Raw genomic sequence first — 12,879 nt, forward strand, 5'->3', positions numbered from 1 at the left:
GCATATTGATGAGTACGGCAGAAGTCTACGGGAACTCTGACTTTTGGCTCAATTTCACTCTAAAAAGTCCGTCTGTTGTCTGTCGCGCTGAGTCCTGTGGCCCATTTCCCAACCCCTTGCATTTTATAGTCTTTTTTTCTTTTTTTTTTTTTACTATGTAGCCTAGGTGAGCCTAAGTTCACAATCCTCTTGCCTCAGCTTCCTGAGCCCTAAGAGAGTACAAAAATGCACCATCATACCCTGCTGCTAAGGCTATAGAAGGGGAGAAAAGGTACAGGGGTTGAAAAACAAGGACCAGATAATGAGATGGTTGATAAAGACGACAGAGGCAAGGCAAAGGAACAGAAGGGGAGACAGTAAGACGTTAAAGAGTAAGAAGGAAAGGGGAGAAGAAGCCATAATTCCACGCTGGTGTTGGCTGGCCCCAGCCTCCTCTGTCTTTATTGTGTCTCAGGGGTAGGATGGCCCTTTCTCTGTTGTCCCACGGGCACGCGCTGCTGGGCAGTGTAAGGAAGACAAAGGAAGGTTGAGGATTCTCTCTGGCCTGGTCTTGGTGTCTATGTCTGCTGCCAAGGCCTCAGACCCTGCTGGGCTTTTTGGGATCTTTGTTGTTCTTGGCTGGCATGAAGGCATACAGCTCTTCGATAAGCATCTCCATCCGGGCTGTGACCTCAGTCACCGTGTCGATGACCAGCCGCTGCTGCAGCTTCAACTTATTGTTCTCCCACAGGGCCTTGTTCTCCTCCTGGAAGACGCGGTGCTCCTCGCGCAGGACATGCAGAGCCCTGTTCTCCTCCTGCAGCAGCCGGTTCTCCTCCCGCAGGGCCTGCAGCGCCTGGTTCATCTCTCTCAGCAGCTGCAGGGGTTGAGCGCTGTCAGGTAGGTTAGGGCCTACTTTGCCATCCTCTTCCCCAGATGCCCCAGACAAGTTGTTAACCATCTCCCTCAGGGCACGCAGTGTCTTCGAGTCCTCCTGTGTTGTGGGGGGCCCTTTGGGGTCCTCAAAGGGGGAGGAGTGGTTTGGGCTCTGATCTGGCAGAAGCCCTGAGTTATGGGACTCCTCCTTGGGTGAGGAGATGGACTTGCCTTCCTCAGTGGAAGCTGCATTCTCTTCTGCCTGGGCCCAGTAGGCCTGCCTCTGCTCCAGCAACTGCTGCAGGGCCCGGTTCTCCTCTCGAATGAGCTGTAGGGTGCTCTCTTTGCTACGCTGGGCAGGCAAAGTGGTGTTGTCTTTCTTCACCACTTCCTGGGAGGTTGTGTCCTTGTGCAACAATGAGGAGGTCTGACTCTCCTCGTGGCCCAAAGTGACCTTGTGCTCTTCCCAAAAGACCTGTAAGATCTTGTTCTCCTTGCGGAGGGCTTTGTTCTCATCCCGTAGGGCCCGGTTCTCATCCCGAAGAGACTTGTTCTCTTCCTGCAGCTGGTACTCCTTGGCCAGCCTCCTGTGGTGCAGCTTATGGTGGAAGGAGGAGGGGGGAGAGAAGTAAGGTGGTTGCAGGCGGCAGTTCTCATTCACCCAGCGCCCATCCTGGAAGACAAACATCTCATCGCTGAGCTGCACCCGGGGAGGGTTGTAGTCTAGTTCCAGGTCGGCCTGGGAGGTGGGGCGCTCCATGGGGTCAAAAGGCATAGAAGAGAAGCGGTTGAGTGGGTAGGAGTGCTGGCTGGCTACCCTGCGGCTCATCCGAGGTAAGGCAGCCTGCCTGGAGCAGCGAGGAGTACTGTACAGGTTGTGGAGCCTCAGGAAGGGCTCGGTGCCCCTCTGTGGAAGAAAAGCAGAGAAGCTGTTAATGGAGGAACTGTTGAAAAGAGTGCTGGTGAACCCAGAGATGCCTTCACGTGACCTCCAGGGATCTTAATGAGGAAGTATAACCAGCCTTTGTATTCCTGGGTAGCATCCTTCTGAATTAATGAATACTGAACCATGGTTCCTAGGGGGAAAAACTGAGCCAGGTTCCTATAAGGCTCAGGTCATCAAATTTCTGTGGACTGATAAAATAGAAGACACTGCTTCTGTTTATAGACGCCCTCATGGATATGCAGACTTACAGTGGGTGAATCCTCTACCGTGAGCAGAGCTTATCTAACAAGCTTGCTCCGTGGGGCACAACACGGACCCATGGTAATTAGGAAGAGTCTTTAGCCATATGTTTAGATGTCACTGTAAGCAGTGAAGCCAACAAGAAGTACAAAAGATTCAAAATCATACTGGCATATAAACTGAAAACAAGACATTTTTCCGGGATGGGCGTTCAAACAAGGGGCACCTTACCCCCAGTTCTTGGCTGTACACCCATATACAAACATCTCTGTAGATCCAAGAAAGACCATAAATATTCTATGAGCACTAATGCTGGTATAGTCAAAGTTCTATACATCCATAACTATAAAATCTATAAATAATTAACTACACACTGTGCAGGCCTGTAACCCCAGCTACCTCAGAGACAGTGCAGGTAGGAACATAAAACTCAAAAAAGGAAAAGACACAGATAATAAGATCCAATCATATAGCAGAAATGAAAGGTACTTATTTTACAATCAACCTTTTTTTCTTCTTCTTTCTTTTCTTAACTACTTATCAGTTACGTGAATCTGGGCAAGTTGTGTGACTCCCAGTTTCTACAAATTTTAACTTGGGGAAACTGCACCACCTTGAAGAAAGTGTCAGATTCCTCAGGGCTGGCAGGATGTCCAGCTGGTTACGTGGCTGCATTTTCCTGTATAATTCATTTAACCCTCACGATGCTGGCAAATGAAATACTATTTTAGCCTGGACATCCCTAATTGGAAGATTTTTCATTTCCAAAGTGCTCCAAAGTCTGAAGTTTTCTGAAGCATCCAAAAAAGTGAGAAACCCCACACTTGCCTTCATGCGATGACTCAAGTACATAAAGTAGTGTGTAAAATTATCATGAGCTGTATATGATACATATAGATAAATAAGTAGATAGATTCTACAGATATATAGATAAATAGATAATAGATAGATAGATAGATAGATAGGTGGATAGATGGATAGCTATAGATAGATAAATAGATTATAGATAGATAGATAGATAGATAGATAGATAGATAGATAGATAGACAGAGTTAGTGTTTATACATGGGTTCTATTCCCTGAGAAGTCTCCTTTCCTCTCTCCAAAATCAAAAAACAAACAAACAAACCCCACCCCTTTAAAGGGTGCCTCCCACACACACAGCATCCTAAGCATCCACGATGGGTGGGTTTAATCATCAACTTGATACAACCCAGAATCCCGAGGAGCTCAGTGAGGAATTATCTGGGTTGAGTTGTCCTGTGGTACAGCTGTGAGGGATTTTCTTAATTGGATTGATTAATGTAGGAAGACCCAGTCCACCCTGGGTAGTCCTATACCCAGGGTTTGAGTCTTGTACTGTATAGAAAGCAAGCTAAAAATTAGAAGTATGTGTGCAATTAGTCTCCCTTTGCCCTTGACTCTGGATGTGACTAGGTGTCTCACATTCATGCCTTGCCGTCCTCACAGTGATAAGCTGTGACCTGCAATTGTAAATCAGAGAAGCCCTTTCTCCCCTAAGCTGTTTGTAGGGGGGCATTTTATCCTAGTAACAGAAATAAAACCCGGGGCAACAGCCATGTCATCATCCTGAACCTAGAACCCAGAACAGAGGTCCCGAGCCCCAAGAGCTCTGATCTCAAAACTCCCATGATTGAGTCCTACAAATAAGTTCTTGTTTCTCCATCGCCTCTAAAAGGAGCCTAAACATGGCTGCTCTGTCTGCTTCCTGGGTTCCTAAGAGGACAAGCAATAGACAAGCCATCACAAAGACCAGAGAGTCCTGCTGGCACTATTCAACAATTCCTGTTCTAAACCACCATGAAATACTGAGTATATTGCTTTACAAAACGCTCTGCCACAATTCAAGCAACAAAACTGAGCAAGTACACACAGATTCAAGACTCTGAGCCCCCTTTACCCAGTGCTCACAGCCCTCCTGTCTTCACAGTAGGGGAGTTAAGCCTGGGTCAGTGATATTCCCAGGTTCCTTCTATTGGCTGAACGAATATGATGACCTGGGTCCTGACAAGAGGTCTATCTGTGCTTGGCACATTGTGGAGAGGGTCTACTGAGCCTAGGAGTTTTAGCCAACAAAGGGAAGTCTCTTCTTGGTCTTTGGGACATGTGATAGAGACCAACAGGTGAAAAGAACAAAGTTGGCTCCTTCATGGCAGAATGGGAGCCACGTTGTAGGAGGGGAGGAACATGTGGCTAGGAGGTGCAACACATCTCCGTTATGTGTTTGAGAGGTGATGGAGAGACTGTCTTCAGGAGCAAGAAACAAATAGGGTACTCATAGCTGTGACCTACCAATGTGTTGGTGCTGAGGATCCAGGAAGAGCCCTGAGTACAAACAGGGCCCTTGCAGATGCCTGAAACCCTGCCTATGGATTGGACTCCTTCCCGAGCCCCTCCTGATATTTCCTTTCTAATGAAGATGCTTTAAATCACCAATAAGTGTGTGCCACACTGTTCCCTGGGATCCTGAGAAGCAGTAGAGTAGCCGACTGGAAAAAAAAAAAAAAAAGGACCAGAAGGCAATGGGAAAAGACACCACCAGACTCTAACTGCTGCTATATGATTTCTAAAGACTGGAACTCTTGGTGTGAAATCTGCCCAGATGGAGTTATTGGGGGTGGGGTGGCCTTCTACCTAAAGAGTTTGGGAATGGGTCTGGACAATGAGCAGCCAAACTTAGCGGACACTGCTGGGGTTTGAATGTGTCCTCTACATTTCATCTGCTGGGAACTTAATCCCCAAAGTCGCATGGTAATGGTGTTTGAGGTTTGAGAAGTGAGACCTTTACAAGGTGGATTGGACCATGAGGGAATGGCCAGACACATTCATGGGTCAAGGAGCTGTTGCAGGAGATTGTTATAAAGTGAGCTTTCTGTGCTTTGTTTGCTGTGTCTCATTAGAGATGCCCTCCGCTGTGTTCTGACACAAGGAGGAGCTTGCCAAAAGATGACCAGGTGCTACCATAGTGCCTTGCTCTTAAACACCCAGCCTCTGTGCTTTGTGAACTGCCTGGTCTTGGGCATTTTGTTACAGTAAATGAAAACAGAGGAAACAGCACTGAACTTCTCTCCCCTACTTGTAAGACATAGCTACTACTACCCAGAAGAGATGTGCGCATGCTCCCAGAAAGTCCAAGCTGGTTGACCAAGCTTTTAAAGCACCTGCTTTGCCAACACTATTGAGGGTTAACTGGAAGGGAATGCTCAGCCAGCTGAAGTACTTTTAATGCACATGAAACTGAAGGGCACCGGGGTCCTAGAAGGAGAAACCACAGTGCTAACTTCACAGCTGAGTTCCACTGTCAATTAAAAAATAAACAAATAACTCACCTCTCTAGTGGTATGCTTAAATACAATGTTTGTTTTAATAAATGCTAACAGATGAAAAGATAATTCACAAGGTAAATGTGATTGGTTTTGATAGAATTTTAATGCCAATAGCAAAGAGAATAAAAAATGTCAGATGAAGTCAACTCATGGTTTGATAGAAGCTAAAACCTTGCCCTTGCACTATTCCCGTTGGCATTGACGAAAGGGAAGGAGGAAAAAGGCAAGGGGAAATAGAGTAAGCACCAGGAAGTACTATCAGAGGTCATTGTGACCAAGATGTAGATCTTTCATTGATGACCTAGCAATAATGATGTCTTAATGAAACTCACAGATTGCTCACTGGGGAGAGAGTCTCTGTAGAGGAGGAGCTGGGAGAGGAGTTGGGAGATCAGTTTCTTAGACAGGAAATAACACTGCCATTTGCAAGTCGGTGTGCTACAGGAAAATAGATGTGAAAACACTCGTGTTCAGTGTGAGGAGGAAAAAAGTGGGAAATCAATAAGATCCGAGAAAACCTAAGGGTGACAACTAGTGAATCATAACGTTTACAGTGTAATTGAGAACGCCAGTCACCCACCAGGGCTGGAAGCTGGGAGCCAGAGGTACTGTTATAACTCTCTTCCAAATAGAATGAGCTCAACTCAGAACGAAGCCTCATGGGGCGCAAAGCTTGAGGGTTAGCAATCCAGGGGAGGGAAGGGGAGACACTATCTTCTAGAAGCAAGAGAACAATTAGAGCTAAGACATCACCTGACCCCAGTAAACAGGGTGATAGGCTGGGCACTGACCTGGGTTAAATTGATGTTCTGTCCTTACTATAGAACCTCCCAATTCCCACAGCTGTGAAATCTCTGCCTTACACTTGTGTGGCCCCCTGTGGCCACCACATGATGCCAGCAGCACTCCATCAATATCCTCCCTCACCTTGTTGCTCATAGGAATCCTCCCCCCCCCCAACTATCTTGTTTGGGGAGGTAGAGTGAGCAGAGAGGTCTTCCTCACAGGCCTGGGAGGTAAGTCAGGTTACATCATCTAGTTATCCATGACTACTTCCCAACCCAGGAGGACCAGTCGAAGAGTATCCTGGCAGGTTGCCTGGCTTGTGTCCCCATTGCAGGTAGGCCTGTAATCATCCTGTTGGTCATGAATATATTCCAAAAATGATATTTATGTCCTTCCTTCTATCTATCAGATTATTGAAACAATAGACCCCAAGATATTTCTCTAATAGTCTTATGTTTGGAGAAGGTAAAGGCTGAAGGCCAGTGCCATCAAGAGCGAGGGAAAGATTGTCTCTCAGAAAAGGATTTCACACAGCCCTTATAACTTGTCAGACCACGCTGCAGGAGAGCCTGGGGCTGAGATAGTGATGCTGGGCTGGACCACACCCCAACCAGGGCTACTTTGTGATGGGTACCTCTGGCCCTCTATTGAAACCCAAACTTCATGTCCAAGATGGACCTGGGGAATGAATCATTAGACCTCTTTGTTCCTCCTTCAAGTGTTGCAGCACTGAATAAATCTCTTCCTGCTTTTCAACATCAGTCGATTGCTTAGTTGGACCTATTGAAGACTGTTGACTATACCTGGATGGTATCCTCAAGGCCACATCTGGCCATGAGAAACAAATCTCCAGTCAGCAGTGACCCCTTCATCACACATCCCTTTACCATCCAAAATCCAAGAAGCTGCACCAGGTCCTACAGCCCAGGAAGTGGGGCTGGAGGTCAGGGGGACCAGAACCAACCCAAGTCTCCTCAAATCACCTTTCTCCTCCACTGCTAAGCTGGTTCTGAGAGCTGGGGATGGAAATCTGTGCCATGGGTAGACGGATGGAGCTTTCTAATCTTTCCACCCTATGACAATAATGAGAGCTTTGTGTCAGCTTCATTGGATTAAGAAACACCTAGGGCATTAACAAGACACATACCCTCGTATGGATCTGTGTGGACTTCATCAAAAGGGGGTGGGAGTGGGGCAGATCCTGGACTGAATAAAACAAGTTGATCTGCCATGATGTGAGGCACTGGCCCCACCATAGCTTCCCCTGAACCAAGGGCCAAAATAATTATTCCTTCTCTTAACTTACTTCTTGCCGGGTATGTGGCCACACAGGGAGATTATAACTACTTTCAAATCTTATTCCCAACCCCGTCCCCACTCCCACATCTAGGCTGTCATCTCCCATCTGCCCCTAATATCTGGGCTGGTAAAGAACCAAAAGAACCATACCCATCCTCACACACAGTTTTACATATTAAGAATCAGACCTAGCAAGGTCCTTTGTCCTTCCAGAAGATGATCAGAACATAGTTCCCTAGTATTCTGGCTCAGCTTTCCTGAGCTGAAGGAGACGGGAAAGTGGCTGCTCACTGCAGTGCTGTAAGGAAAACACGTACGCAGGCTGTTTTCCTTGCCTATGTTTGCTGAGCTTGTTACAGTTACACTCATACAGAACTCCAATGAGAGAACCACCCTCTTTTGTACACACCTCCCTGGATAAAATTTTAGATAAGTTACCTGTGCCTTGGGTCCCTCCATCCTACATTTCACCCCCTCTGGCTGCATGACCCTGGTCTTCCAGTGAGCTCTTGGGGGGGAGGGGGGGACTCTGGAGAAAGCAAGGCCACCCCTTTGTGACATAGCAGCAGAAGAAACAGTCAAATCCACAAAGGCATCCCACCAAGGAAATTGTTGCATGCAGGAGACCTAAGGACCACAAGCTGCACGGGGTTTAACCACTCACTGGCCTCAAAAGGAACAACTGAATGTCCATCCCTTAGTACCTATCTTCAGTCCATAGCAGGGCTTAATTCCTTTGGCAGCTGTAAATGGGACACATGCTGGGGTGTCAGCTCTTCACTCTCGTACATAAGATTTCAATTCTAGTTCAAGTTCAACTCTAGATCTCCACAGATATCCAGAGTAGTTATACAACAGCACATAAGGAAGGGTCTCCTTTGATAAAGTTAGAGTTTTTCTTACAGTATCATCAAACCTTGAAAGACTAGCACTGAAGGGGGGGTGGACTGATCATCTAACCCAGCCCCCTCATTCAAAGCCAGAGGCTCCCAAGGTCCAGAGAGACCATGTATCCTCCCTCCAGACACACAACCACGGAAAACCCAAAATGACAAGAACTGGATCTGCTGACTTCCTTGTTCACTCTATAAGGTCTGGAAACAGGGTTATTGTAGCTAGAACTGGTAAGTTACACCCTTCTGTGACTGTCCCTACCTGAGGTAGAATCACATTGATTGGAATTTCTAGGCTCTCAGATCTGGTATCTCTCTTTCTTGTAAAATTTGGCCTTGAGTGCTGTGAAAAAGAAAAAAATAGATTTCTCCTTCTCCACCCAGCCTCGGAGCCTCAGTGGCTCACCTAAAATACATAACTATTACACTTATGCCTCCTTACAAATTAATTATATACCTTATAATAATCTCCATGTAAAGGTATGTGTGAATGGTACCTGACCAGAAAGAAATCTTACTGATCACCGAAACAGAAGTCAATAGAGGAATTAACTAACATAAAAACCCCACTTAAAGTCTCTGAAACAGAGAGAGCTGCAGGTCTTCCTGGCTTTAAACTATTATTTCTATGTCAAGAAAGTAGCCATACCAATGTGAGATGCCAGGTATAGGTCTTATGCAAAAGCTGGTCACCAAAACACTCAGAACATTCCAGAGGTGACATCACAGAACAATATGGTGGTTTTCAGAGCTCATGGTTTTTCTCTAAGCAGCTCAGGTGGGAAGCGGTCTTCTGTAAGCAGGAAGAGTTGGTTGCTGCTGGCTGTGCCCACGTGGCTAGCCAGAGTCAGTGTGACACACAATGGCCCCAACATTCACACTTATTTGGTCACCCCTGGCTGCTGCTCACGCCTCACTGCCAGGCTGGTTTGAACCCTGACCCCCACCCCTCCCCCTCCCCCTCCCCCTCCCACCCCAGCCTCCCTCCAGAGATGTCATCTACTTCAACTGCATTACTTGGGAAGGGAGAAACAGTAACTTTTCAGACCTGGGGAGGGTTTGGCTGCTACTGTGGGGCTCTTCAGTTCAGTTCCACTCTGACACTAGCTACATGGCATTACTGTGCAGGTCCCAGAAGTTAGGGGCTCAGCCCTGTAGTATGGCTTTCACCTGAGGGACCAATCTCAGGTCAAGGCCACCTATCCTTGATCTCAGATCAGCTGTGAATCAGGGGCTACCCTGACCTGTCCCTCGGATTCTGTAGTTGTCTCTCAGAACTCAGGAAAATGCTTTTAGTTAGGATCACAACTTTATTAAGAAGCAAGCAGCCCAATAGGGACCTAAGGTAGCAGAAGAGGATGGGATGGGAGGGTAGTGTCGTAAGCTTCAGGCCTTCTCTGCACTCAGCTGCCTCCCAGCATTCTCAGCGCCAATGTCTGAATCCTGTTGCTTACAGGACGTTGTGGAAGATCATTATGTGGGCAAATTTAATGAAATCATTGGCCTTTGATCATTTAACTAAAACACCACTCCCTTCCTACTTCCCCTGAGGTAGACATTTGCTAAAAATTCCAACCTTCTAAACCCCAAATGGTTTCCTCTGGCAACTATCCCCACTCTCCTAAAGCCATCATTCCACTAGGTAGCATAAGCTGATATGTGCTCCAAAGGAGAGCCTGTCAGGAAATCTAAGGGTTTTAGAAGCCCTGTTCTGATAGAAAACTACAATTACTTATACAATTTATATCACATGTAGATGTTGCATTAAGGCCACAACACCTAGTCCCTCCATCTTTAGTTCTGTCAGACCCATCATCTCCAGAGCCATTAAAGAGCTACCATGTGTATCTTAGTTCTGTGTGATTTTGCCCCTTGGGGTAGGGAGAGAGTGGTGACCCATGGTCAGAAGATCCAGAGATCCTGAAACTGGTCACTTGAGTCTCCAGTACCCAAACTACAAGCAAATCTTGGTATAAGAAAATTCAAATCTACAAAAGCACAAGATACACACAGAGAAAAGTCAGAGGCCAGGTTCACTGCCAAAGATGTAGCGTCTACAAAGAAACTTCAACTTAAACCATTTTTAAAACTGGTGTGTGTGTGTGTGTGTGTGTGTGTGTGTGTGCATGTGTGTTGTGTGCTGGTGCATGCGGAGGCCAGAGGACAACCTTGGGTGTCATTCCTCAGCTGTTATCCATCTTGTATTTTAAGACATTGGCCTGGTACTTGACAATCAGGTGAGGATGACTGCCCTCGAGCCCCAGGGTTCGCCTGTGTTCACCTTGTCAGCACTGCCCTACAAGGGAGGTCACACTGACAAGAGGGAGTCACACCAGGATTTTTAGGATTTTTTTAATTAGGTATTTTCTTCATTTACATTTCAAATGCTATCCCAAAAGTCCCCCATACCCTCCCCCACCACTCCCCTATCCACCCACTCCCACTTCTTGGCCCTAGCGTTCCCCTGTACTGAGGCATATAAAGTTTGCAAGACCAAGGGGCCTCTCTTTCCAGTGATGGCCGACTAGGCCATCTTCTGATAAATATGCAGCTAGAGACAAGAGCTCCAGTTGTACTGGTTAGTTCATATTGTTGTTCCACCAACAGAGTTGCAGACCCCTTTAGCTCCTTGGGTACTTTCTCTAGCTCCTCCAATGGGGGCCCTGTGATCCATCCAATAGCTGACTGTGAGCATCCACTTCTGTGTTTGCCAGGCCCCGGCATAGCCTCACAAGAGACAGCTATATCAGGGTCCTTTCAGCAAAATCTTGCTGGTGTATGCAATGGTGTCAGCATTTGGAGGCTGATTATGGGATGGATCCCCGGGTATGGCAGTCTCTAGATGGTCCATCCATTCATCTCAGCTCCAAACTGTCTCTGTAACTCCTTCCATGGGTGTTTTGTTCCCAATTCTAAGAAGGGGCAAAGTGTCCACACTTTGGTCTTCTTTCTTCTTGAGTTTCATGTGTTTTGCAAATTGTATCTTGTATCTTGGGTATTCTAAGTGTCTGGGCTAATATCCACTTATCAGTGAGTACATCAAGTCTCTGAAGAAAGAAATTAAAGATCTCAGAAGATGGAAAGATCTCCCATGTTCATGGACTGGCAGGATCAATATAGTAAAAATGTCTATCTTGCCAAAAGCAATCTACAGATTCAATGCAATCCCCATCAAAATTCCAACTCAATTCTTCAACGAATTATAAAGGGCAATTTGCAAATTCATCTGGAATAACAAAAAACCTAGGTTAGCAAAAACTCTTCTCAATGATAAAAGAACCTCTCGTGGAATCACCATGCCTGACCTAAAGCTTTACTACAGAGCAATTGTGATAAAAAAAAAAAAAAAAAAAAAAAAAAAAAAAAAAACCCTGCATGGTATGCATGGTAATGGTATAGCAACAGACAAGTAGACCAATGGAATAGAATTGAAGACCCAGAAATGAACCCACACACCTACGGTCACTTGATCTTTGACAAGGGAGTTAAAACCATCCAGTGGAAAAAAGACAGCATTCTCAACAAATGGTGCTGGCACAACTGGCGGTTATCATGTAGAAGAATGCGAATTGATCCATTCCTATCTCCTTGTACTAAGGTCAAATCTAAGTAGATCAAGGAACTCCACATAAAACCAGAGACAGTGAAACTTATAGAGGAGAAAGTGGGGGAAAGCCTCGAAGATATGGGCACAGGGGAAAATTCCTGAATAGAACAGCAATGGCTTGTGCTATAAGATCAAGAATCGACAAATGGGACCTCATAAAATTGCAAAGCTTCTGTAAGGCAAAAGACACTGTCAATAAGACAAAAAGGCCACCAACAGATTGGGAAAGGATCTTTACCTATCCTAAGTCAGATAGGGGACTAATATCCAATATATATAAAGAACTCAAGAAGTTGGACTCCAGAAAATCAAATAACCCCATTAAAAAATGGGGCTCAGAGTTAAACAAAGAATTCTCACCTGAGGAATACCGAATGGCTGAGAAGCACCTGAAAAAATGTTCAGCATCCTTAATCATCAGGGAAATGCAAATCAAAACAACCCTGAGATTCCACCTCACACCAGTCAGAATGGCTAAGATCAAAAATTCAGGTGACAGCAGATGCTGGCGAGGATGTGGAGAAAGAGGAACACTCCTCCATTGTTGGTGGGATTGCAAGCTTGTACAACCACTCTGGAAATCAGTCTGGTGGTTCCTCAGAAAATTGGACATAGTCCTGCCGGAGGATCCTGCAATACCTCTCCTGGGCATATAGCCAGAAAATGTTCCAACTGGTAAGAAGGACACATGCTCCACTATGTTCATAGCAGCCTTATTTATAATATCCAGAAGCTGGAAAGAACCCAGATGTCCCTCAACAGAGGAATGGATACAGAAAATGTGGTACATTTACACAATGGAGTACTACTCAGCTATTAAAAAGAATGAATTTATGAAATTCCTAGGCAAATGGATGGACCTGGAGGGCATCAACCTGAGTGAGGTAACCCAATCACAAAGGACTT

The 12,879-nt window shown here is 45.9% G+C and overlaps 1 protein-coding gene across 3 annotated transcripts; it reads right to left on the reverse strand.

The window, feature by feature from the left end:
- Nucleotides 1-409: 409 nt before the first annotated feature.
- Cby2 (chibby family member 2) lies at nucleotides 410-9,203 on the reverse strand. Of its 3 annotated transcripts, XM_021182006.2 has the most exons (3): nucleotides 9,016-9,203; nucleotides 8,629-8,709; nucleotides 410-1,762 (listed from the first exon to the last, which is right to left on the reverse strand). In XM_021182006.2, the coding sequence occupies exons 1-3, from the start codon at nucleotides 9,088-9,090 to the stop codon at nucleotides 578-580; spliced, it is 1,341 nt and encodes a 446-aa protein (XP_021037665.1). In that variant the 5' UTR covers nucleotides 9,091-9,203; the 3' UTR covers nucleotides 410-577. The 3 variants fall into 3 exon arrangements, with proteins under 3 accessions (XP_021037665.1, XP_021037666.1, XP_021037667.1); XM_021182007.2 differs by lacking the exon at nucleotides 8,629-8,709 and having other exon boundaries at nucleotides 9,016-9,202; XM_021182008.2 differs by lacking the exons at nucleotides 8,629-8,709; nucleotides 9,016-9,203 and adding an exon at nucleotides 7,912-7,979.
- Nucleotides 9,204-12,879: the final 3,676 nt, after the last annotated feature.

The sequence above is a fragment of the Mus caroli genome, unplaced genomic scaffold (assembly GCF_978045245.1).
Source record: "Mus caroli unplaced genomic scaffold, Mus_caroli_1 scaffold_12, whole genome shotgun sequence".
Taxonomy (NCBI): domain Eukaryota; kingdom Metazoa; phylum Chordata; class Mammalia; order Rodentia; family Muridae; genus Mus; species Mus caroli.

Bases quoted from the DNA above. Each gene is read 5' to 3' on its own strand.
- Cby2 (XM_021182006.2), bottom strand. From the start codon at position 9,090: ATGTCACCTCTGGAATGTTCTGAGTGTTTTGGTGACCAGCTTTTGCAT. The intron at 8,710-9,015 runs GTATGGCTACTT...TCTTTTTCACAG, and splicing joins ATACCTGGCATCTCACATTG to CACTCAAGGCCAAATTTTAC. The intron at 1,763-8,628 runs GTAGGGACAGTC...TTTCTTCCACAG, and splicing joins TCAATGTGATTCTACCTCAG to AGGGGCACCGAGCCCTTCCT.